The sequence below is a fragment of the Zosterops lateralis genome (assembly GCF_965231275.1).
Source record: "Zosterops lateralis genome assembly, chromosome: 1".
NCBI classification, from domain to species: domain Eukaryota; kingdom Metazoa; phylum Chordata; class Aves; order Passeriformes; family Zosteropidae; genus Zosterops; species Zosterops lateralis.
In genome coordinates, this window is record NC_139762.1 from 123,627,529 (window position 1) to 123,654,389 (window position 26,861).

The 26,861-nt window shown below is 44.1% G+C and overlaps 1 protein-coding gene across 3 annotated transcripts in view; it reads right to left on the bottom strand.

Moving 5' to 3' along the window:
* LOC310918632 (tumor protein D52-like) overlaps positions 1-26,460 on the bottom strand; it is a 122,535-nt gene extending 96,075 nt beyond the window's left edge. The window contains exon 1 of one of the 3 annotated variants that reach the window (XM_083877540.1): positions 2,977-3,418. In XM_083877540.1, the coding sequence (XP_083733666.1) occupies positions 2,977-3,148 (172 nt within the window). In that variant the 5' untranslated portion in view covers positions 3,149-3,418. Of the gene's footprint in view, positions 1-2,976; positions 3,419-26,362 lie in introns of those variants that run through there. The other 2 variants (XM_083877539.1, XM_083877538.1) reach the window with 2 other exon arrangements.
* Between the last annotated feature and the right edge of the window lie 401 nt (positions 26,461-26,861).

Below are 26,861 nucleotides of genomic sequence, written 5' to 3' on the forward strand. Positions count from 1 at the left end.
TGAACAGTTTGGAATGCCACACCTTTTTGCCAAATCGCTATTTAATCTATTAATTACATAAACCTGCCCTGAAGGAAAACAATTTGAACTGCATTTCTCCTCAACACCCTACACCCTCTCAGTATGTTCTGCCATGACTCCTGACTTGCTCTCATGTGCAGCCCTTCAGGGACCACTTGCTTGCCATCACAAAGCCATCTCAGAAAGTTTGCAACTACTGAAACCACACTGACTCCAAGAGCATTAGCACAACCAGCTGAAAGTCTGTTCAATCTGATTATGAGGAGTCATTTGGATTAAATCACCAAAAATAGATCAAGTGAATCCACCAGGAAGAAAACATGCCGGATCGTCTCCTGCAGCAACAGCTCCTGTTTGGGGAATGTAGCTTTTCTTTGGAACTCATTTCTTAAGACTGTTCTGCTTCTTGCCTATCAAATGGAATTTAAGGCACAATTCTAAGAAGCCAAGGAATGATCTCTCCTCCCCTTCACATTCCTAGAGTTTTTAGGGACAGAAAATCACTGCTACTCAGAGTACTCCATACCTCACCCTGCACATCTGACTATGTCTTCTTCTTGCCCTCTGAGCCCCTACCATTTATTACTTTTTTGAGCTCCATATGAAGTATGCTAACACCTTCCCATCAATCTTCATTCTGGCACCTCCACTCTCTCTCCTGTCACTATTCACCTCTCTGTCCCCTTTGCTCCCATTCCTCATTTCAATACCTGCAGGACACAGGGCTCATCCACGCTATGGGCAAGGCTGTGCTGGGCCATCGAACCAAGGAGCAGTTGTCTACACAGCCCACAGACCTCCACAATGGTGTGGCCACAACCCAAATGCATCCCATAAACTAGGGCTGACAGCCAGTAAGATCCTGGCTTTGAAAAAACTTTATAAGGAAATATGCACAGCCCACCTTAGATCTTTCTATGGGGTGTGGGGCAAGAAACCAGGAAATCAGTAGTCAACAGAGATGGAAATGCTTTGCCTCAAACTACTACTACTAAGAGAGCATTTCTCACTTACGGTCTTTTTTTGCCAACAGAACTGTTGCTATTATTATTTTATATTGTTATGTAAAATTATTATTACGGCTTTCAACTTGTTGCCTTTTGTTATGTTAGTTCTCTTGCATCATTAGAGTCGTGAAGGACTTAAAATTCAGTCGTTTGGTACTCTGTTATAAACGAGTTTAACCGAACATCTCATGTTTCTCAAACAGAATAAAAAAAAACTTGTGTGGGGGAAAAAATCATAAAGATTTAGATAGTATTGAGAAAACTTAACTAGCTTTAAAGTCAGTTTTTAGGTCTGTATTTCTAAGATTAACATATTTGCCCAGCAGTTTATTAAATCTACTTAAATTAACCAAATAAAGACATGAGCAAGTCAGTTGATTAGGACTCCACAGATCACATTCAGGGAAATGGCATTTAAGTCCCTATTACTCTGCCAGGGTACGCAAAGAATTAAGTGTAATTTAATTAACGCTCAGTTTTTCTCATTTGGGGTTTGCTTTGGCCAGTTTCAATCCACGTTCATGCTCTGTTTTGACCAGAAATTCCTACCTCCCTGGCCTGAATTCAGAGATCAGCACCAAACAGAAGCAGTTTTAAGAAGTACTTTTTATTTTGGATGAGCAGCCTTGGGGTGGGGGCAGGTTAACCTCCACAAAGCTTTCTTTTAAACAGACATGTTCTGCATACAACACTCAGAATGAGCTGTGTGGTTATTACTATACAATTGGCAAAGCTAAAGAGAAAAGGTGCTTGTTATAGTTCAGGAGAACAACCTGTTGCAAGGTTATAAAACCACTCTAACATTTGAGTAACATTCAGTACTACAGAGCATATTTATTCTGCAGTATATAAGAAAGATCAGATTTAAGTGCTTCCCGTTTATCTCTGTGAAGAAGCCAAAGTGAGACATGTTTCTTCCACCTGGGGGAGAAAGTTCTTGCTCTTCTCCCAGCTGCTAATTAGATATTCATTCAAAGCAAAGGAAAAAGAAAATAAAGCCCAGAAAAAGCTGGTGGTAATGGTGATGTATCATCACCTGACACAGAGAGCTGCTTCCCCTCTCCTCTAGAAAAGCTGGGAGATGAGAGTAATTGCAGAAGTGAATGCTGAGCACTGTTTCCCAGTAGCCCCTGGCTCATCAAGTTCACAGGGAAGGTTATTATAGTTCACACGGTGGTTCCCCAAGGGATGCATGTTTCTTCAAAATTTTAAGTAACAAGCCCATTTAAAAAAAGTTAACACCTGTATAACTTTGCTTTGCCACACCTGAAGTAGGTCTAAGCTTTCTGTGTTTAAAATTACTTTGGAAGATTACATCTGGCAGCAAAGAATGGAAAGGAATGACCACAGTAAAACCAGACTAGGATGTGTTGGGAGGCACAGCTGTGGGTGTTCTGTACAACAGGTTACCAGAAAGAAACTCATAGGGTTAAGCACTGAACAGATGCCACTGCAACACAGCTCACGGCAGCCCCAGTGCTGTTTGTATCTGCAGGTGGAACACTTGCAGCATTTTAAATGCTAGGTGGAATGCAGTAAAGGAAGCATTTTTGTTAATCAGTGAGATTTTCACTATTAAGGCAAAAGCAAATTTTAGATTATCTAGAGCTCTGAAGTCCTACTAAAAATGCAATTTCTACCTCCTCCCCCCAAAAATCTAATAGTCAAACTAGGTAAATTGTTCCAATCTTGCAGAAGTTTTGTTCCTAATTGTTCTTGCCACTTCATTTTCCCTCAAATTGCCTTTCTACTGAATAAATAACAAATAATGTAAAGCTGGTAAACATACAACACATGAGATATTACCTACATGACACACTGAAGCTAATACATTACCAGAATTAATAGCAGACCAACTTCTATAGATTTTTAATTTGAGAAGTTTTACAGGTATTAATTGCTAAGCATTTAATGTAGAGATTTTAAGGAAGGAAAAGAAGGAAGTTACCAGACTTTGCCAGTGTAGGTGATCCAGGTGGAGAAAGGTTTATGCCAGGTGACAAGTAAAGATAATTTCTGTTCACTCCAGCATTGAAATCGAAGGGGGATTTGTAATCCTCATATAGATCCATGCCAGACAGCTCAGAGCGTGCAGCCATCCTCTTCTTCCACTGAAGCATTCATCTTCGCTTTCTGGGGCCACCCAGACAGCGGGATTCAGAAATCCTCCATTTCCCCACATGACACTCACTGTGCCTCCTCAGAGAATTCAGCTCTGCCACCTATGACAGAGCTGTCTAGCAAGCAATTTCTGAGCCATCCTGTGGCTGCTGCTGTTTACATGGCACAAAGTTAAGTTCCTGTAAATTTATAACTGAGGCTGGACTTAAACAGACCGTTCCTTTAACAAACATTCACAGGGCACAGCTCACGGCTTCTGGAAGAGCCCTGGTCCTCTGCAGAGCTGCATCAACTATGTTCAATCGTTTAAATAAAAAAAGGTCAGCTGACTGCAGCTACACCAGGATATCCTTAATCTTCTAGGACACAAAAGGATTACCAGCCATAATCTATCCTATATACCATCTGTGTTGGACTTTTTCCTCTGATTAATGGAAAATTCTGCGTGCATAGCTATTTCTCCAGCTGCTTCCATCAGTGTAATAACCACTAGTGAGAAGCCAGTCTCTGCTGTCCAGGTATCACACCACAGTGCAAGTTCAGAATAGGAGAGAGCAGCACTCCTCTCTGAAGGCTGGGCTATAAACACCACCTGGGTTTATTGATTAATGTTCTAATGTGCAGTATGATTTTTGCTCATCAGGCTAGACATATCTGAGTCTGAGAGGGTTTTGTCTGGGGGAGAGGGTTAAATATTTATGAAGTACACTGTCCCATGTCTTTCGTGCTTCAACCAGCGTTGTTTAGAGCAGACACTAATGGCAGTAATGCACTGCCTGAAATGCATTTATGTTTTGACACGTACACCACAAAGAAAGATCACCTTACATAAGCCATCTGACTTCATGCCAGGCCTTTAAGATTCAACTCTGAGAAGCAGAAATGCTTCTTACCTAAAAGAGGCACTCAGCTCAGTTCTGCAGCACATCACTACATTTTTTTATTTTTATTTCAAGGTCAGCTTCTTTCACTGAAAACACAAGCTCGCTAGCAATGTAGATCACCTTTACAGCTGCACAACAATTTCCTCCCAAACCCCACACCTTCACCTGGGATCCTCACTGCAGCCTGCACACAGAGGAGCACAACCAAATGGAAGTTAATCTTTTCCTACACAGTAAGGACAGAGCTGATCAGGCATTAGTCCAGAGAAGTGAAGGAGCCTTGCAGCATACCAAAGTCAAGTCCAAGCAAAGTAATACCCAGGCATATGAGAATAAAGCACACCCTTTCTGGAATTTTAACTTCCCATTTCCACTGCAGTCAGTCAGTTGGCACAGGAACAGACCTTCCAGCTAATTAAAAAGCAGCTCCTTTAGGCTAAAGACCTACATTTGCTTCTGGTGCAGAGTACCTGCAGGCTTACAACAATGAGAGTGCTGGAGCCTGAAACACAGCTCTCTGCTATTTTCCAAACCCACTGAAAAGAAGAAAATAGAATGCCCCTCTGCACACGTGGCTGTCACATCTGCCAGAAATACTGCAAAGTTCACCTGGCAAAGGTTAAAGCTTTGGTCACAGATTATAGCTAAAGCATCCAGAGGCAGCAGAGAACTGTAAATCAGCTACAGTAATAATATACTCTATTAACCAAGTTTGTTAATCTGAATAGCGATAGATTGTGCTTTGCAACTTTCCCTTGTATAACTCAGCAGTCAGGGGCTGCCTTATGTGCAAAAGGCTCAGGCAGTAGTTGTGCTAACTGGGTTAGGCAAAATGACAAGTTATCAGATGTGGCACACAAAGAGCTGGGTGTTTTCCACCATCACTCTCCCAACACAGAAAGAGAGAAGGGGAGGCTACACCCTAGGACTTTTCCCAATCTTAGATAATCATTCAGTTTAACACTGGTCAGTGCTAGCTGGCTACAACGGCAAGTAGCTATTATAGGAGAAAGAACCCCTTATGAAAATCTGTTGATCCCTGCTAACAACCAAGGACACCATTTCCTAGGCATTTCCTGGAGCAAACATTACATTCTTGTCTTTTACAGGAAATTCTCTATATTCAGATTTAGCCATTACCAACCATTCAAAAAAGATCTGGTACTCTTCCTACATCTTTATAGTGCAAAAGTTGGTTTCATGTCCCTAGAGACATCTGGATTGCCAGCCTCAACAACCAACCTGGCCTGCCATCCCTACTGACAGAAATTTGTATGGACCAAAGTCTTCAACACCTCTTCAGTGTAGTCAGAGACACATACAGGACATGGCCCACTGCTGGAATACATTTGGCTTACAGGGAAGATTTGCTGAATTACAAATCTGAGCATCCACCTGAGAGGCTGAATTCTGCTTTTGTTCTTTCTGTATTGCCTGAGCACAAGCCCAGAAGTCATGCAAGACAATCTCTAGTTTTTGGAAATATTACAGAAATATTACTGTTCTAAGGCCATTGCCAAGAGAGGGACACCATGCAAGTGTTTCTAAGTTCCCTTCTTTCTGCAGATTAACCTCAATTATAGTGGCCATACAGATGGGTTGCTATAGCACCTCCCAAATACATCACCTAAACACATCAGCCTCCTGCTCTCTTACCTGCTGCAGTTTACAGGAATGTTGCTCCTCACTTTTCTCAGGTACCAATCCTACCTGGTGATGAAGGAAGCTGTTTTGCTTTGAACAAGCTTCTTCCTCATCACTTAGGGAAGTTTGATGGTCTTCAAGCTGAAGTACAAGTCAACCTCTCTGTAAAGATAAAAGACTGCAGTCCATCCCTCCAAATCTGCTGTAGGACAACTTCTAGGCTGTCATCCCTAACTCATCCACTTCAGGGAAGATAATCTCTGGTTTTGAGAGATCCCCTGTCAGCCATAAAAACAATTTTATCTGCTTCTTCCCCAGCAGGTCCTTAGCACATCCAGGGATTCAGGGCAGAGCAAGGCAGCACTCCTCCATACTGCCTAAGCCAGTCTGATGAAGATAGGTTCTGCTCTCTGTAATGCATTTGGAGGAGGAATCTCCCACCAAGAGATTTTCCAAATTCAAGTGATGGCCCAAAGAAAAAAAAAAAAGCAGGATGGAGATGACAAACAGCAGCTGCACAGAACCAAAAAGCAAGGTTTTTCTCTACAGTGTGAAGCTTTCTGATCAGTTTAGCAGCTCTTGACAGTCACAGGAATCAAGATTTCTGTACACTATGAAAACAGGCTCACTATGAGGCCTTTCTAAAGGGCCCTCCCATGACCAAAATATCCTGCTGGATGGGCTTCCTCTCCTTCACACTAATTCAGAGCACATGCAGCTGGCTGGAGGTGGAACTGAAGCTGTAGAGTCATCCTCTAATAGATGGATGCTGCCATCCCAGGGCAAGACACACACATTACAGAGCTGAAGCTTAACTTTAGGCTTCTGTTACATGGCTTAGAGTAATTAACTGCGCATCCTCAAGTATCTCTGCTCTTTGCCCCACACTGCAAATTTAGTTTTACTGTGTACCTTGTTTGTTACTGCAGATACCAGCTGTAAGGCAGTATCTGCAAATACCTTGAAGCCTAAGGAAGCAGCTGTTCCAGAGCCAAGTAGCAGTGGGGTTTTGCTAACTATGCAAGAGATTAAAACCAAAGATTTTGCCATTCCAGAATGAGCCCTCATTTGCCCTTAACCCCTCAGGATAACTAAGAGATTAGTGCTTAAGTCATCTATGCCATTTTAGAAGCTGGTTTCTGAGAGACTGGCACACAGGTAGATACCTTCTGTCAAGATGCCTGAACCAAACTGACAAGTTCAACTGAATGTCACAAAGTGTCTCAGGAAGGCTCGGCAAGCCTCAGCAAAGCATTACCATCACAATTCCCACCATTAACCACGTTGTAATCTCCTCTGTCATGGTTACAGAATGTACTTAAAGTTTTCCCAGGTAACTATTTAGCATTAACAGTCAGTACAGATTGTGCACCTCATTAATCATAAGGAAGGGAACTCCCTCCACAGCTAGAAATGTTGTTAGGTTTGAGCAAACACTTTTCACCGGATATTTGCCTGCTTAGTCTCAGGGGTGGTTCTTTCTTCAGCTAGCACCTGCTACCCAGGTCTGCAGCTTCCATCTTAGCCCAGGGCTCTAGCAACAATTTAAGCGAAGCAATATAGTATTGAACCACTTCTACTTTAAAGGCAGCTAAGCAAGGATAGGATGTTATGGCAGCCTTGTGGAGAGGCTGCTTTTCCCACATATATGCCTAGCAGAACAATAGTTTGTTTATACATGGAAACTTTATATCCCTCTTTCCCTACAGAAACCAAGCCCTGATGAAGCATGAATGAGTACCCTCTCTGGGCTTTGAAGAAACTGAGCTATGTATTCAGTAGTGTTTAATACAAACAAACTCAGGAAAGGCCACCACTCATGCCTCAGGACTGGAGGAATGCAGAAGCGACCCTAAGACATGATCTAAACAATATTTTGGACAAAGCTATCCAAATAACCAATCCACAAGATCTACTTGAGTTCTGCTGTTTCACAGGCACCTTCACTACTTTGAATATCCTGTGTTTGTGTCTTGATTATACCCGGAGCTGGCAAACTTGTGCACCACATCTCATACTTTTGACAAGGCTATCAGGACTCCAGCCCTTAATCAAGCAAGCAAAAGAAAATGGGGGAAAATGATGGGAAGACTTTGCTGACACAGAGAGAGAAGAGGTGCAAGAAGCACTTGCTCTTTGGGGGCATAGCAGAAAAATTCAGTCTCTTATTTCAAGGTTGCCTGCTAAGATTCAATTGCCTTCTCAGCCTGTACTTGGTTTGAATTTCAACTTCTGCAGTCTGCTAAGAGGCAAGATTGGTAAGAGGCCTTCCAGTAAATGTGTCTGGGGCAAAGACTTCCAGACAGCTGGTCTTCCACCACCCCATCTTTCCCACGTAGATCCCAATCAGGCAGCAACAGTCAGGCTCCTCTCCCCACTCCAACAGAGTTTTATATGGCATAAGCCATTTTAAGAGCCATAAAGCTACTTAAGCATCTTAAGCCAATCTACACTCCATAGCATCAATTTGATCTTCAAAGTCTTACCTGTTTACAGACAAGTAAAGCCTTTCAGCACCTGATCTGAGGGCTTAAAATTGCATTAAGAGAAAAAGATGCCATGAAGCAATAGGACAGAAGCCCAAAGACAAGCAAGCCTGAAATTTGTACATTAGTGTTCCTATTTCCACACTGTGCTCTCTCCCCTTCCTTTAACAGCAGACACTTCTTTCAGTCCCCTGAGATTTGTACATGACAGGAATGGAGCTGCACAGCTACAGCAATTCCTCAACAGTATGAGCAAGGGCTTCTGCAGCCACATTAGTAATGGTGAGCAGAATGGGGCTTAAGGGGTTAAGTATCTTCTGTCTTCTAGCAGGATACAACTCAACACTATGATATTAATCTCAGTACTACAGCCTCCCCCACATGCCTTCTCTGGACAAGCTCTGCCTGATGCAACTACATCATTCAGTACAGCTCTTTGTACACTCCAGCATTTTCTTCAGCCTAAGTGTTGCCGCCTTCACTTACTCTTATTAAAACAAACAAAAAACCACCACCAACAACCATCACCTCCCTGCAACACAAACATTTCCAAATGTTACAGGTAGGGATCACAAGGTTGCCAGTATTGCTCTTCTCTTAAACCAAAGTCTCAGCCCACAGTATTTCAGTCAGCTGACGCATGTTGTGGCAAAGGCAGCAGTTCTCATCTCTCCTCTCAATCCAATTATAAACTCAGACTAATTTCCTGAGCTCTTGTGAGGGAGTAGATCTACACTCTAGCATATTCTGTGACTAGACAAGCTGATACTACAGTAAAATACTTAACCCATTCATGTCAGACAAAAGTATCTACATTTGCACACATTCTCTACTACCTTATAAGTGTTTCAGCATTTAGAAGATTAGGCAGAAATCCCTGATTTATGACGAAGTTGTGTGTCTCAAACAGTGCTCAAAGCAGTCACATTTGTCAGCTCCAGCAGTAATAGGTTAAAAGCTTTCCAATCTATGGAAGAGATCCAGGCCAAAGGACAGAGTAGCACCCCAGAACCAGTGATCAGAATTTGCACAGACTTTGGAGAAGTCAGCTCAAACCCTGCAAACACAGAGGAACACTTCCAAGTGAGATTAACAGAGTCAAAATACTGTCAGTTATATTTTAGAGGAATGTATTTAGTTATTTCACTTCAGCCACTTATCCCAGTTATGCTGCCATTCTCTATAGACTCCAATTCCTCAGGCAAGAGACTGAGCCTGTCAAAAATGTGAAGAAACAGTGCGGAGCTGCAGCTAGATTATAGCTGGAAAAGATTTGGAAGGAAAGACTACAGTGCAGAAAAGGGATTTTTTTAAACAAAGCTTCAGTATGTAACCTCGCAATCCAATTAAAAGTTTTACTTGAGTGACTCTGGAGTGACTCCCAGCCTCCCCCAGAAGAAGTCTGCTTTTCTACACTCTTAAAGTAACCTCTCTCTTTTAACGGAGCATCCCAGAGCCTTCATTTCTGAAAAGAAGCTCCAGAAAAGTCCATCATCCCCACTCTGTGTTACCAGGTCCCACCATAAAATTGACACTGAGGTTTTAAGAACAAAGCAAATTCAATTACACATTAAGCTGAATTACACATTGTGATATCTAAAAATAAAAAAGCACCCAAAAAAACAACCCCTGTAGTCTTAGCAGTACCTTAATAATACCAACAAAATCTTCATTGCTTGTGATACACAGTAGCTCCCACCATGTAATTACCAAGTTCATGCCTGGATTTGGTGTAGCACAGAAATTCCATCATTTACTATCAAGGGCAGAAGTACAGAAGCAACTGAGCAGCACACAATTTGATGCAAGCAACACGGGTCAAGGGTAAGTGCTTCACAAAATCCATTCTTGAAAATATTCAAAAGCCATCTGGACGTGGTCATCAAGGTGGACACGGATATCAAGGATCAGTAGTCTTTAGTATCTTTATTGATGACAGACAGTGGTACCAACCGCACATTCAAGAAGTTTGCAGATGACACAAAGCTGAGCTGTGTAGGTGACACAACAGAAGGACAAGATGCCATCCAGAAGAACCTGGAGAAACTCAAGAAGTGGGCCCATGAGAACTTCATCAAGTTCAACAGGTCCAAGTGCAAGGTGCTGCACCTGAGTCAGGGCAATCCCAGATAAAAGTACAGGCTGGGAAAAGACCCCGAGAGCAGCTCTGCAGAGGAGGACTTGGGTGGATAAAAAGCTGGACATGAGCCACCAGTATGGGCTTACACAGCCCAGACAGTCAAACACATCCTGGGCTGTATTGAAAGCAAAGTGACCAGCCAGTCCAAGGAGGTGATTCTCCACCTCTACACTGCCCTTGTGAGACACCACCTAAAGCACTGCATCCAGCTCTGAAGTTCTCAGCAAAGAGGGGCATTGACCTGCTGGAGCTGATCCAGAGAAGGGTCACAAAGATGATCTCCCTATAAAAGATCCTACAAAGACAGGTTGAGAAAGCTGGGGTTTTTCAGCCTGAAGAGGACTCCAGGGAGGCCTCCTTGCGGCCTTCCAGTACAAAAAGGGGATTTGTAAAAGAAGAAGAACAATTTTTGTATACAGGTAGATAGTGACAGGACAAGGGGAAACAGTTTCAAATGAAAAGAGGAGAAATCTACATTAGAAATTTGTAAGAAATTCTTTTCTCAGAGGGTGGTGAGGCACTGTAACAGGTTGCCCAGAAGTGGTAGGAGCCCCAGCCCTGGAAGTGTTCAGAGCCAGGCTGGATGGGCCCTGAGCAACCTGATCTAGTTAGTGGGTGGCATCTTTGCATATTCCTGGGGGTTGAACTGAACTCTAAGGTCTCTTCCAACTCAAACCATTCTGTGATATGGTCCTGGGCAACCGGCTCCAGGTGCCTGCCCTAACAGAAGGGTTGAACCTCCAGAGGTCCTTCCCACTTCAACCATACTGTGATTACCACAGTGGCTGTAATAAGTCACAGTCTGCTCCTCCAGATTCTCCAAGGTTCCTCCAAGAATCTCTCTTCTTCAAGAACACAAAGGGTCCTGGCACCCTGCCTTAGGAGAGCTCAGTGGCCTATCCTTCATCATGTGAAGAAGATTTACAAATACCTACCTGCTGACAGAATAGAATAAAGTTCCATTTTCTCCCACACTTTCTAAACTGAGATATGGACAGAGACTTCATGGGAGACTTTTCACTTCCACACATCTCCCCAGCATATAGGAGTATTATGATGGCTGACAAGCAAAGCAAAAGCATTTCCAGCAGCAGAGACTACATTGGTTTCTGTTATGAGGCTGCAGGAAAAAGGGAGCTGACAGATTCTGGGAGGAGAAAAAAGTCTCCTGTATTTTCATACAAGGGCCAGGCATATTACACTTTGCTCACTAAATGAATGAGCAAGCAACTTCTTGGGCCCAACATGTGACTCCAGACACAGAAGCAGCTCTTGGCAAGTACAAAAGCCATCTACTTCCCCCTGACACCCCTTCTCCAGGAGGGAAGCGAATGTATGCCTCTGCAGCAGGAAGAGTTCACTGTTTTACAGAGAGAAAAAGTTGCAGTAGACAAATAAGCTACCAGTGTCACTGAGCTAAAGCTGCCTTTCAGCAGGAGCCTCTCCTCCTTCTACCCTTTACGAATTGTGCAGAGCCCAAGGAAACTAAGCTCAAGTTAAGTCTTTGAATTCCCTTCTCAGACTCCTCAATTTATTCTTCATCCACTCCAGTGCAGTTTCCTTTACTCTTCCAGTAATTCTCTCTAGTGCATGCTCTCAGGTTCCCCTAGCAAAGTTCCTCAGTCCAGAAAAAAAGCTGACACAAAAGCTTCCAAACACATCAGTTCATCTAGAGATGTCAGCTTGCCCTTTAGAAGCACTGGAACAGTCACTTCTGTGCTCAGGAAACAGCAATTTTTAGCACAACCACACAAATCTCCCCAAAATAGTCAGAGCACAGTAATCTCCATGTGGGCTTCCACAAAGGATGCACACAACAACAAAAGGAGTGACATTTTCTAGAACCACTGCTAATTTTACCACACACAAGTTACTGGTTGCATGGTTAAGGTGCACTCCTGCTGTAGTCTGGCACCTCATTCAGGTATCTCTGACAAAGATCAGCTTTTTGCATAGCAATAATGGCAAACCACAAGGTTTTCTTCCTTTCTCAAGACTTGACTAAGTAAGTTTACGATTTTGACTTGTGCCGTCAAACAAGTGTAATTACATAAAACTTAAAGTACAGTTTCTCAGAGACAAGCAACCGCAAGTAGTAAGCTGTATAGAAACCCTATTAACATTTTTGCTCTTGGCTTGTCTGAGAGCATAGTATGAAATATCTGTGAAACTGTAAAACTCTGCTGACTCTGCCTAGTCAGCAGCAAAGTGCACTAGTGCGATAAATTCACAGACATATATGCCCCAGAAATGTCTCAGGTCATAAGAACCTGCTCCCAATCCCCCTTCTTCAACCAGTCAATTCACACCTTTAGACCAGTCATGGGTTATGCTACAAACTCTTCAGAGAACCAGCCTGTCCAAGAGGTACCTAAAAGCTGACAGTAGACACTGAGCCAGTTATAGCTTTTCCAATCAGATAAAGCCGTAATGAAGATGAGCTCTTATTATTCATCTACATTTCTCACACTGCAGGGTTTCAGTGCATCCTCCTAAACTTAAGAAAGTAAGAGCTAACAAAGCAGCGCTAATGGCACACCACCAGAGTGCTGGTATAAAGCACTTGTGCAGCAGCTCACTACTACTGGGAATTCCTCACTTGAAAATCCAGAGTAAGTTGTGTTGTTTTCCCTGCAGCATCAAACAAGACACATTACCTATTCCTTTATAGTCCAGCACTTGACCAGTCACCCATTCAACTATGTAGTGCATGAAGTGTCCAGTTCCAGATGGAGTGTGGCTGCTGCTTGCCCATACTGCTAAATTCCACATCCAGCTGTGCAGCACCAATTCCTACGGTGCTTCCAAACTGATTTGGAGCAATAGCTATCACTACTTAAAGGATCTTGGACACATCCTGCCAGGGCTGCAAAATGGACAAACTTGGGACATGGGCTTGAATACCTCTACACTGCTCTTAATCTCATTTAAGAGATAAGAGGGAGAATCGTGCAACTGTGCATGCAGCAACCAGCAGCAATTCACTACCAAATGCTCTGACCAGTTGGTGGTTTTTTTCCTAATATAATGCAGATAATGCATCTACCTTTAGAGTATTATAACCACTGAAGTTGCCATTATATTAATAAGTATTCTGAGATTTTATCCGATTGATATGTCCTTGACTGACTTTTAATGCTGCTTGAGCTGAGTAAATCCTGTTAAGAGACATTTGCCCCTACTCCAAGTCACACTAGGACAGTAAATTAAATGAAACTGTTAGCCTAGAGAGATACTGCTGTCACATAAATCAACAGACAGTCATAAAACACTAATCACTCCAAAAGCTGAAGGTGGCAAAGAAAAGGGTCAACCAAGTTTGTGCAGTGATGATTCCACAAAAAGATATTAAGTTTTACAGGACTTCCAGATGCTAGAAGACTTGAGCATACCCGCTTCCATCAGATCAGACTTTGGACACTTTTTGCTGCTGGGTGACATCACAGGCAACCTGTATTTCCTTTTTAACAACCTATGCAGGTTCAGATCAGGAAAGTACTAATCTCTTAAGATCTCCAAGCAATATTAATATATTTATGCACCATCTTGTTGTGTTCCAGTCCATTCCACACAAAGGAAAGTTTTCCTAAATATCAGCATGCTTAGATAAGCATCAAGGCTCCTCATTTATACTGCACAGCAAAGTAAGTAGAATGAGTTTAAGCATTCATTTTACTGAAATATATGATAGTGGACAAAACTGGAAAGACCTATCTAATGAACACAAAGGCAGGCATTTTTCCAGATGCTGATGCAGTTGATGCGATGGAAACTACAAGGGGAGAAAAGAAGTACAGGTTTAAACAACCAAAGTTTGAAGGATATTGAGCCTAATCTCCAAAAGCAGACAGGAAATGAAAGAAAGGAGGGGTAGGGGATGATTGGGGGTTTTTTTTTAGTTTTATGTGGGTATGGTTGGTTGTGGGTTTTTTATGTTGGGGTTTGTGGTAGGGTTTTTTTCTTTTTTTGGTAATGAAAGCACACCTCCACTGATTTTAGTGAGCAGCTGCTCCGGAACTGCACTGTTCTACAAGTTGCCTCCTCCCAGTATTTGACCTGGAACAGAACATCAGTGCAAACTCCAAGAATAAAGCTTTACACTGCTACATGAAATCTAAGTTTAGCATCACTCCCCACTGAACAAGCTAATCCACCATACAGCTCATTTCACAACTCTAAATGTCAAACAAAAAAATACATATATTTGTAGTCATTCTGAGTACTGGTCACACCTTAGTTTAATGGATCCATAAAGTTTTCAAACTTTATGTTTAAAAACTGCTCTAGCTGGTACCCAGGTTACTGTTACATCAGGTTTGGCACATCACAGCTTGGCCATCAGCACAAAAAACCACTCAGAATAACTCAGAACAGCTAAGAATAATGCAATCCACGGTTTTTTATTCTGGTAAAAACTTGACAAGGATATTAAAGAGGTGGAAGTCAAAACACTGCCTTGCACACTGCTAGTCCTCAGTTGTCAATCTGCAAGTGTGACCTGTAGCAGCGGGCTGTGACACAGCATTATTACTAAGAAGCCATCACATCCCTCAGAAATACTGCTGGCACCACCTTGCATGAAGGGGAAACAAGGTCTCTCCAGGAATATTACCTTGAAACAGGAAGACTAGAGGAGTTATTTTGCTTGACACTTGCTCTATTCTTAATTGATCAGTTTGCCCTTCTAAAAATATTTAAAAGTCTTCTCAACTCCTCTTGACAAAACACAGAGGTCTTGCTTTGACTTTTGTATCTCTCTCTTCTCATATTTTCACTTTCTCAAAAGTTGCTTCTGAACAAGAAAATACTCTTTATTGGGGATGGGAGGGAATTACATTTCTGGGATTCACCAAGGTGAAATTTGTTCTTGAACTGTATATAAGAAACAAAAGCATACTAAAGACTTCATGTACCAGTGTGCTAAAACAGAATTAAAGAAGTCTGTACATTCACTCCATTAAAGCTCTCCCTTTTACCATTTACCCCAAAAACACTTCCTCACCACAGAGGAAGTATTCAGCATATCACTCTGCTGATTCCATTGACACTCAGTTTGTTTTCCTTCTTATACAATATCCAAAACTCTGTCATCTCAAAAAACCTGCAAGGTGACAGGCACAGAAGCCAGTCAAAACCACTCAGCTTCAAAGCATCAGCTCCAGCTGGTTTCACTTGCTACTGTTCAGAAATGTGCAGAAACTAATTCTCCCTGCTCACAGCTGCTCATGAACCATAGTACTCATGTTCATCTGCAATTCACACACAGCAAAGCAGGATGCCCCAAATACCCTTTAAGGGTGGTGCAAGTTTCACAGTTAAAGATTTGGTCAGTATCTGTGCTTTATCATAGAATGATTTGGGTTGGAAGGGAGTTCCAGTTCCCCTGCTAGGGACATCTTAAACTAGATGAGGTTGCTCAGAGCTCCATCCAGTGTTTCCATTGGACCTTCCAAATGTGCAGTGGACCACCAAAAACCTCCAGTGTTTTGAGGAATCAAGCATCCATCACCTTTCTGGGCAACCTGCTCCAGAATTTCACCACCCTCATCATAAAAAATTTCTCTATATGTAGTCTGAAGCTACCCTCTTTCAGCTTAAAATCATTACCCCTTGTCCTATCACAACAGGCACTGCTTAAAAGTCTGTCTCCATCTTTCTTCTAAGCCCCCTTTAACTACTGAAAGGCTGCAATAAGATTTCCCTGGAGGTGCCTTTTCTCCAGGCTGAACAAGCTCATCTCTCTCAGCCTTTCCTCGTACAATAGGTGTTCCATCTCTCCAGTGATTTTCATGGCTCTCCTTTTAATCTGCTTCAACAGGTCCAAGTTTTTCCTGTTCTAGGGACTACAGAACTGGACACAATACTCCAGGTGGGATTCCATGAGATCCCAGAAGAGGGGCAGAATCACATCCCTTGACCAGCTAACCACTGCTGCTTTTGACGAGGCCCAGGATGTGTTATGGCTTTCCGGGCTACAAGTACATACTGTTGACTCATGTCCAGCTTTTCATACACCAGCACCAGCCTAAATCCCTCTCTGCAGGGCTGCTCTCAATCCCTCCATTCTCCAGCCTGTACTGATACTGCAGGTTGCCTTAAACCAGAATAATTTACGGGAACACTTTGAAGTGTGAGCAACTTGCAGCTCAGAAATTGGTATTTTAAGCAATGCACCCAGAGGGGTGCATTAGGCAGAAGGCCCACCTCTCACTGCAGCTGAGCTCTGAAAGCACCAGCCACCTTACCTGCAGGATTGCTGGACTGTTAAAATCAATTCCTCAAAACCACATTTAAGCCTGAAGGATCCCCATACATACAACAGCAAAACCATGAAACCCCTGCTTCTTTACAGAAGTGTTCTGTATTGTCCAACCAACCCAATCAGTGGGCAGTCAGCACAGCCCAGCACACAGTGGCCACATCCTTTAATACATGCAGCACCTCTCTGGCACTTGTTACGTGCCTGGTGAGCTGCTGGCTTTTTCCTCTTTTGATATTAAGCATAACTAAACAAGTTTATATTGAATGTCAGCACTGGTTGCTGGAAAGGAGTAATCAAGAATGCATTTGCAGTAGACTGATTTCTTTGGAAAATGTCAACTGTTGGAGACACCACAACTCAAAACTGAATGTTCCCCCCTATAATAATCAGAGATTCCTCCAGAAAATCAAAAATAACTAAGTTGACCGAATATTTAAAGATTAACCTGAAAGGCAGGAAAGCAAGATTTGTTTGCATCTAAAAATCAAGACTATATTCAAAAAGAGACATTCAGCCACTGCATTTAACTTTTCCAAAGAAGTGTACCTTAGTGTGGACCTGCTTAGTGTCCACACTGGTTCTGCTACATCGAGTGTTAACAAGATCAGTGTACGAAGCTCAGGGAGCAGTTCACTAAGTACAGACACGTGTCTCTGTTGTACCTCAACATTTACTGGAAGTGCACTAAGAAATTCAAATGTATTTTAGGGAAAGCTGGTATTTAAGACTGATTGCTATAAACAGTTATTTGAATGGTACCAGTGACTGCTTATTCCTTCATCAGAGTTTTCAGGTAAGGAGGTTTAGAGTGGGTACCTGAAACACATCTTTACTGCAGTTAAGGACTGCTTTATTGGAGAAAATAACAGTTATGTTACAGAGTCTTCCTCTCCTTCTAAATTACAGCACTTAAATCATATGACAATTGCAGCCAGCTAGAAGTGCAGTAGAGTTTTTGGCAGTTAAACTACATAAACAAGTTCTGTGACACACAGGATCCCCTCAACACATCCTAATCTAGGTGTGGGATGCAACCCCCCAGCCTAAGCTTGGGGCTGAGGTCGCCACACTCCTTGGACCAGGGGCTGGTGGAAAAAGACAGTGTGCAAGGGATCCAGCCATGGCCTGAGCCCTGGAAGAAGGGAGCCAGACCCACAGTGTGCTCAGTCTGGCTCAACAAGAAGATGAGGGATGAACGTTTGCTTGGCAAACAGCAGCATAACACCAGTTCGCCATTTAAAACAACAGCAAGCTGGGATTGTGACCTTCTTCAGATGCCCAGACAGTTCTCTTTGGGGTCCTTTGCAGGAACTTCTGTTCCCTATTCCTTCAAGTGTCTCAAGAGGTGGTGACAGACCACATGGCAATGCTCTGAACACAGCAGGTGGACCCATCCCTTTCTTGAGGGCCCATACATGACATACTTGGGATACCAGAGCTGCACAGCATCTGCAGAGTCTGCCCAGGCAACAGACAAAAAGGCTTGTCACAGCTCAGAGCACAAGAAGGTAAAACATACCTGCCATGCAGGCACCAGAGCAGTCTAAAGAGAAAAACAAGAAGTCATTTCAGGTCTTTCCTTTTAACCAAGAACAAACTCCCTGTATTAAAATAAATAAAAAAATAAAATGAAATGAAAAATTGGAGCACAACACTTGCAGTATCTTGCTGAGGAGACGAAACAGAGCATGAATGGTGTTTTTAAGAGCTCCCAGCTCCAAGCAAAGCACACTGCAGTAAAACAGCCCATTTTCCTTCTGCCAATACAGTGACATCTGGCAACACAAAAGTCAATATTTAAACCAGGCTCCATTCCCACCCCATGCCTAGGCTGGTACTGCTTCTGATGCCCCTCATCCCTGAATGCATGTCAGCTGCTCAGGAAAGCCTCTTCAGGGACTGCCTGGCGCAGATTTGTTTGGTGCTATGGAAACAGCCTGCAGGGCGGTGTGTGATCCGCTCACGCACTGAGGCTGTGTGTGTGCAGGCACTGAACTAACCTCTGTCAGCAGGAACCAAAGCACTCCGAGCAGTCAGCAGGATAAAGACTGTCATTGATCTGGGGCCTTTCTGCTCTGCCTTCAGCCTCCTTCTCAAGACTCCTCAGTTGCAGACAAAACACTTTTGAGATGTGCTGAAGGGATTTCTCTTCTGCATAACAATACAGACACTAGAGGGAAAGGTGCACTCTAGCCAGTGGGAGCTGTGCCCATTTCATAACCCCGACCCCTCTTTTGAGTAGGAAGTACTGGTTCCTACTTAAAGGACAGCTTCTTTAAAGATACTTATAGGCAGGTCCTTGTACAGCTCCATTCCTGGGAACCTGTGTGAGGAAAAGCAAGGGATGCATCAGGACTCTGATGTACTCCTGCAGGGACTACAGGGTACCAGAAGATGCAAGTTCAGTGAAATGACCTTCTTCAAAGGCAGCCCATCCTGGCAGCAGCTGCAAATGCCCACTTACTGTAAGTTATTTCCAGGGACTGGATTGCTGTAGAACACTGCAATGAATATCAGACAGAGATGACTCGAGTAGAAGCATAAGGGGAGTTTCTTTCAAATTCTGCTATCCTGATCAAATTAATCAAGACTTTCTAATGTCATGATGTATTACACATTTAGGCAGAGAACAGACAAAGAGAGATGAGTAGGATCACTTCTTGTTCATCTTGGGACCCCTGCTAACAGTTTAATTAAAATACTTTAAGCAAAAAATAAACAATGCAAAGCAGACACAAGCAACATCCCCAATGCTCACAACTGAAATACAGAGTTTTGCCAGGCTAGGGAGAAGTTAAACATTACTTACAAAACTTTGTTTTCAACCTTTTTGAGGTTTTTCTCATGAAGCAACATCATTGTCACACATGGACTCAAATCCTAGCAAAGCACAGGAGGAGCACCTGTCTGAAAATACCCACTGCAGCCCAGGTTGCCTCTCTTGGCACATCTTTTCATCTCTGTCTGGGGGTTAAGGGGTTCTGATGAAGCACCACTTCCCTCTAGCTGCTAGACAAGGGAAAGCAAAAAAAGAAAAATACCTGCTCTTCTGCCTCACCCACCACCCCCAGCAAGCTGCAGGTGCTCCCCAGCCTCTTTGTTACTCCACAGTACAACACTGCCATTGCTAGTGACAGGACATAAACTTTGAGCCAAGCTTGCAAGGCCCCAGGACTAAAAACTTGTCAGGCTTGCTCTGTCTCTACCTTTCCTAATTTGCCTGCAGCTTTGTTTTACTTGGTGTGTCTCAGAGTAGAGACACAGAATGTGACAATACAGGCATGGTACAAGTAAGAGAGCACAGGGTTGACAGTGGACACCCCATGGCTGTAAGAAAGTCATCAGTCACCAGTGGAGATGTGCAGTTGGACAAAATTATTTTAGAGATAACAGAGAGCAAAGGGATAATATCTAGCATATATAAAAGGCACTTTATATAATAGATTTGGATAAAAAACAGAGCTTGCAAAGCCATGAAAGAAACAGCAGATGTGTAAAAAATGAACATAAAAGAGGGATTCCAGTGGATTTTACAGTGAGGAAGAAACCACCACCATCCTACTCCTCCCAGAAAACGAGTCACAATATGACAACTTGCTCTAATACTCCTGCCACTACCAAAATGATACTACCAGCTTCAGAAGCCAGGGGAAGGATGAGTAAGCCACCAAGAAAAAGGTGCATAAACTAAGTTTATATGTCAGCTTTATTATTACTAAGACTTCATCTGCATAACAGTCTTTTTCTAAGTGAATTCTTAATTAGATTGTTAAAATTTAAATTACACTAACAATAAACAGGGTTTTTTTCCCCACGTACGTACACAAAGTGTGCTTCCCCTTTAAGTATGAAGTTTTTAAGCACAGCACACATTTGTTGTTCTGCTGGGAGAGGGGCAGTTCACAAGCCTGTCACTCCAAACCACATGTGTCACAGTACATTCCTACAGACCTCAGCTCTGCAGAAAAGGGACATTCCAGGCTTGGCCAAGGCAGCATCTGCTGGGCCACTCCACTGTCCGTCAGCATCCAAGGACACTTACTGCTCTGCTCTCACACTCTAAAGTAGAGCAGGGAGCTTGCAAAACAGGAAAGCTGCCTCTTTCAGTGACAGCATTCACACCACAGCAGTAGTACTGGGTCTCTCTCTAGATAGCATCAATCCACCCCTTTCTGCTCAAGAGCAAGTAACAGCACAATGAGCAATTTTTCCACACATCAGCATTTGCTGGCAGCCAGTGCTGTGCTGCTCCCCCTACCCCACCCAGGGACAAGTGGCTGCAGACTCCTGCAGCTATTTGCTACCACTGGTACTTGTACTAGCAGAAAATCCATACGGCCATTTACACCTCTGCCAGAAATAAGTGTTTCCATAGCAGGGCAAGGATACTCCAGACCAGTTAGCCCAGCTCATGGCATCATCCTGCCAAACGGCCAAAGCCAATATACAGCTATATATTCTTTCACTTCTGCTCCCTTAAACAGAGGCAGAAGAAAAGGAGGAAGACAAGTAAGAGGAAATGGCAGGACTGACACTGAACTTTCAGGAGAGATCCAGATTAGAAAGTTCTGGGTAGCTGGTCTGCAGCCAGTACTGCAGCCCTTTTCAAAAGAGGAGCCTTGCAGTAGAAAGCCTGTCCTCCAATACAAGGTTTTTGAGTGAAGGTTCCCAATCACTCTGGCTGACACACACCCACATGAGCAAGTTTGAAGACACTCTCCACCTTTAACAGGAAATAAAGCCGTCCCTCTGGAGACTTAAATTGAAGCTGACACAGAGTGACAGTATTGGCTGAAAAAGAGTGTTTCAATTTAGTGCTTAATCTCACTTAATGCTTGCTTTCCCTTTCAGTCACCCTTTGTTTGACATTTTTCTGCTTACTCACTGCAGGATATTAAAAGAACAAGGGTAAACACCTCCCTTCCTCCATATAGCAAATCTCAAATCAGAAGTGCCTATATTACAAAGACATCAGTGGAGGGGTCATCATTCTCCTACCTGGAGGCAACTATCTCATAAAAGCACAAAAACCTCACACCCATCAGGTGTCTGCTGCACAGGACTCAGCAAATGACACTGTTGCTCTCTCCTGTTAAATTAAGAAGGAGGAGTTTGAGCTATTTTCTTTTGAAAAATGGTCAAGAAACATTGCTTCTCAGGAACATTCCCTGCACTGTATCTGCTGCCATGGAAACATCACTTTTTGAAGAGATATAGCTCATACCCTCCCTTACCTGCAGCAATGTCCAGCACCCTCAAGAACCAGCAATGCACAAACAGCTCACTGATTTTACATGGCAAATCTAGTCCCTTGTTTTCCTGCAAGACTTCTCTGTACTGGCTAAGGGACTTCCTGCCAATAAAAACTGCCAGGACATCTTCCTGTTAAAGGAGCAAACAGTTGTGAAGAAAGAGGACAAAGCCTTCCCTTCCCAGTGTTTACAACACTCAGGTCAGCCAAAGCAGATTTTGGGATGTCCTTACCCAGCAGGGTCAGTGCATGGCAGAAAGCATCAGAAGCCCCAATACCCACTTCCTTTATCACCCAGCTCCTTCTGGGACTATACTGACATCTGGCTCACAAAGCAGAAGTTGTTAGTCAAATGCTGCTGTATTCAGCAACTGTAGAAGACAAGGGGGGAAAATGTACATACAAGATAGACAGGAGCATGAACAGAGACATGAATGACATAAAAAAAAAATAGAGATGACATTCCCAAGGCAGAGTAGCGTGGTGTGTGGTTGCTGACAGCCCCTGCAGATGGAAGGGGCTGTGCTCTGCAGTCTCTAGGCACAGTTCACAGCAGCACAACAGCACTCGTGCCCAGGCCAGGAGAGATGTTAACATATGGCAGCCAACGTTCAGCCATGAAAACCAGCTGTTCCCACTTTACCCACAAAACATCCAGATCAAGCAGAGCAAGCACATTCAGCCTCCACCAGCATATTCTTAAACCAAAGCCAAGTTGCAGTACTTTATTTTAGGCCAGAAATGTCAGCCTGAGCCTCCAAGGCCTCCCACTGCTTTGGTGGGCATTCGCAGTGGGAGAAAGGGGGAACCCGTGGGCTGCTTCAAAGTGAGGGAAACTGGAACAAAAAGGGATTGCATCAGTTTCATGCTGGATTTTAAAAGCCCCAAGCTGTTACAGCTTGGCCTCATTGAAGGATCAAAGAACACAGACCCTTAGCTAAGCCTTCCCTGCACCAAAAGGTCTGAGAGTGGGCCTTACTGTGTCTGACCAAAGGACTGCACTGACTGCTTGGGACAGTGTTTGTTGTAGGAGACAGGGATCCATGCACACCACAGGCAACAGATTCTTTCCACAGTGAGCACTGGGCTGGCCCCCTTCTCCACATCCTGGTAAAGTGGGTGTGAGCATGAATGCAGAGTTCAAATTACCCTTCAATGCTGAAGCACTAGAGAAGGCAGGAACAGATGACACTACTCCAGCCTCCAGCCGCCCATCCAAGTTATGCATCAGCTGCATAACACTGATCCCCCACATTTCTGTACCTCATTCATGCACTGGCTGAGAGAGGAGGACAGCAATGCCATCGAATAACTATGTAATGCTGCCCCACCAAGTCAGGGCACTCAGCCTGAGTCAGAACAAGTTTTTTCCCCACCAATACAGTTTTTCATGCAAAAGAAATGAAAGTTTGCTGCTGTTCAAGAGACCTACTCATGTAAGTCTTCTGATATTTCTGTCATCTTCAAGTCACTATTACAGACACTCAGATCAGTGAAATCGTTCTTCCTTTGCAGTTTCCACAACAGCTGTCCACTTGCATTTACTTACAAGTGTTTGATTTCACAATTGCACATTAAGTGAAAAAAAAATCATATGTACAGTACTGCAAGTAGTACATTAAGTACAAATAAAGCAGCAGGAAAAGGTGCAGCTTTGCCCAACAGGACAATGTGGAAAATCTTGTCTTACTGCCAGCAACAAGTTCTTTCTGCACAAAAAAGAATATTAAAGTCCAGTGAATGCTCCAGGAAAAGAAAGGCTTACATAGTCTCTCAAGAAATCACATACATGTTTTTAGACTTTTAAAGTACCACAAAAGCCTGAAGATTTTGAAAGACACAAGGGAAGTGCTGCTGAAGCATAAGAGGAACCCCTGAACACAACATTGGAGAGCGATCATTACAGATAACTGTGCTGTAGTGCATGTGTTAGTGAGACTGCTCAGTGGCACAATCCCCTCATTCAGAACACTGCTTCCACTGTAGGGGCAGCTTCATCCTTATTTTTCCACTGGTAAACTGTACTAGCACTAACAGTAACAGTGGAAAGTCAGAGAGAGACTGTTTTGCAAGCAAAATCAGGTGTGGTTGTGGTTTCGTTGTTTTTAGTTTTATTTTTTTGGGTGGAGGAGTAGGGAGGAAGAGGGGACAGCAGCATCATTGTGAAAGCACAACTGCAGTTATTAATCTATTCAGCAACTAAGTCCATACAGTGAATCAGAATTTTGTTCATGACAAGTTAAAGCAAAGCAACAGAACAAGGGACTCCTCATCTCAGGATAATATTATATCCATTTGGCTTGAGCTGATACTACTGCTTTGGTGCCTGTAATCACATGGAGCTATCCAGCCAGTCCAAATATCCCTTCACTGAAAACAAAGACATTTCAAGCTAAGTTACTCAGTGATTCTGATGTTGCTGGTGGTAGGTAGGAACAACTTTTTCAGAACTGCTACCAAACCTGACTGCTCAAGAGAGAGGAGAGACTGAAGCATGTACCATACCCAGAGCATTAACCTTGTCTAGTTTGGCTGCAGTCTTAACCATAACCTAGACTTTCTTCCTACCTCCTAACTACAGCTATCTGAGAAAGCTGTCACCATAACAACAAAGTGTGCAACCTCTGATTCGCAATTTTAAACAAATTAATTTCTGGTTGGAAGAGGCAATCCAGAATGTTTAAGCTGGCCCCAGAGGCAGGGCCTGGCATCCTGGACTCTAACCACATACGTTGGCTTTAGTGAGTAATGATATTGTATCGTCAAGCAGTTTCCAATGCAAGCGCTCCAGTTTTCCAAGAAAGGTGGTCTTTGAAGTGTAATCAGCAAGATATTAGAAACCTTTTAGTTAACTGGCACAAGTGTGTTGACTATTCTAGATTTTCCCACTGTACCTGCAGATCTCCACCTCACCACGAAGAGAAAACAGCATAATTACTCCAAAAAGAAGGCAGAGGAAGAAGGTGTTGCATCATGTTTGCTCTGTAACAGCCCCTTACATCACACTATGTACACTACTCTGATAAATATCCTGAGGTGCAATACCCACTTTGTACAAAGCAATTTAGAGCAGAAATGAGTACAATAGCAAAACAAGGCTCTAGTAAGTGTCAGGACTGCCACTAAAGTTTTTCAAAAGATCATGTTATTTTATTCTCTTTTCCCATCAGAAGTTGTTAAAAATCCTGCAGTTGTGATAAAGACCTTTGCCTTTTTTTATAAGAGAACGTCAAGAACTTTGGGACAAATACTGAGATCAGTTTTAATGCTCCTGCAGTTGAAATTAAAATTCTGAATGGACTGACAGTTGTGCTATTTTCTGGCACAATTCTGTTTGTTGGTACCCAAGAATAGGGTTTGTGGGTTGTTTCCTTCCCTTTTTTTTTTTTTTTTTTTGGGGGGGAGGGAAACTGTCTTGTTTTTAATTTATATTTGTATTAAAGATAAACACAGGACTTCAGAATGGTTGAAGGAACCTCCCTGAGGCAATTCAGCCCCTCACCAGATTACCTTCTGGTCAGGCAGATATAGCTTGATCTTTTCTGTAAGTACAGAGACACTCAGAGGGCACTGTTAATTGTACAGGTGTACTAGACAATCCTCAAAACACTTAACTGGGAGTCAATCAAGGCTGGCGCCTGGAGCAGCTCACCTGGCAGAGCACAGAGTAAGGGGCACATTCCCAGCAGGTCGTGCCCCTGCACCACCCCAGCCGATACAGGTGCACACTTCCTGCCATCCCGGGCATGCCAAGCAGGAAAATCCTGAACGAAATCAGCCCAAGGGCGCAGACAGTGAGCTGGGCCAAGCAGCCCTGCCAGCTCACTGCAGGTGCCTTGGTGACCCCAGCCTGCCCTGCCTGGTCTGGAGGAAAGCAGCTGGCATGGAGCTCAGCACCACACCATACAAAGGCTCCAACCGATTCATCAATGGGTGGAATAAATGTAATACACCTCTGTGGGATATATAGAGCAGGAGAACGTGCCTTGCCTGAATTCAGGTTTTCATCAGAGCACCAACTATTCTCTTGGGCAAGCAGCCCCAAAGTTTTTGCGTCTCAATAAACCATGAAGTTCTAGGAAGAGTGTAGCAGGACAAGTCTTCCCAGGCAAAATGCACAGCAGGGAAGCACCACAGAGGCTCCAGGGGCGGAGGGGCAGCTGCTGCGGGGCAACCCCGGGCTGGACAGAATTAGAAGGGAGCAAACCCTGCGAACAGCGCTGGTCAATCAAAAGTTGCACACCCGTAAAATGGCAGAGCTTCACTTTCACTGCGGGGTGAAAGTATGAAGTTTACCCTGCCCGCGAGGCGCCGGGGGAAGGCCAGGATGCGCTGGGGGGGGCGGGAGCTGCCCCGAGCTCCGCATTGCCCGAGCCCAGGCCGGGGCAGCCCCTCCCGCACCACCCCGGGCCCGGCACGGCACGGCACGGCACGGCACGGCACGGCACGGCACGGCACGGCACGGCTGGGCCGGGCAGCCGAGGGCGGTGAGAGCCACCGCCGTCCCCGCCGCGCCAGCGCCGGCAGCGCCCACCTCCCGCCCTACCTTGGTCCCTCGGGGGCTCCATGGCGGCCCCGCGCCCGTCCCGCTGCCCGGCTCCGCTCGGCTCGGCGCACCGCCCGCCCCCGCCGGCGCCTGGGTGGCAGCCGAGGCACCGCCCGAGCCGCGGGGCGGGGCCGCCGCCCGTCACTCAGCGCCGCGCCCCGCCCAGGTGAGCGACACCGCCCCGCCCCGCACAGGTGAGCGACACCGCCCCGCCTCGCACAGGTGAGTCGACTAAGTGCCAAATCCATTTTTTGCTTGAACACCTCCAGAGATGGTGACTCCAGCACCACCCTGGGCAGCCCGTTCCGATGTCTAATCCTTCTTCTAGTGAAAAAGTTCTTCCTAATGTCCAGCCTAAACCACCCCGAGTAGTTTAAGACTATGCCCTCTTGTCCTGTTGCTGATTGCCTGGCGCAAGAGGCAGATTTCCACCTGGCTACAACCTCCTTTTAGGTAGTTGTAGAGAGTGATCAGATCATCCCTGAGTCTCCCTTTCTCC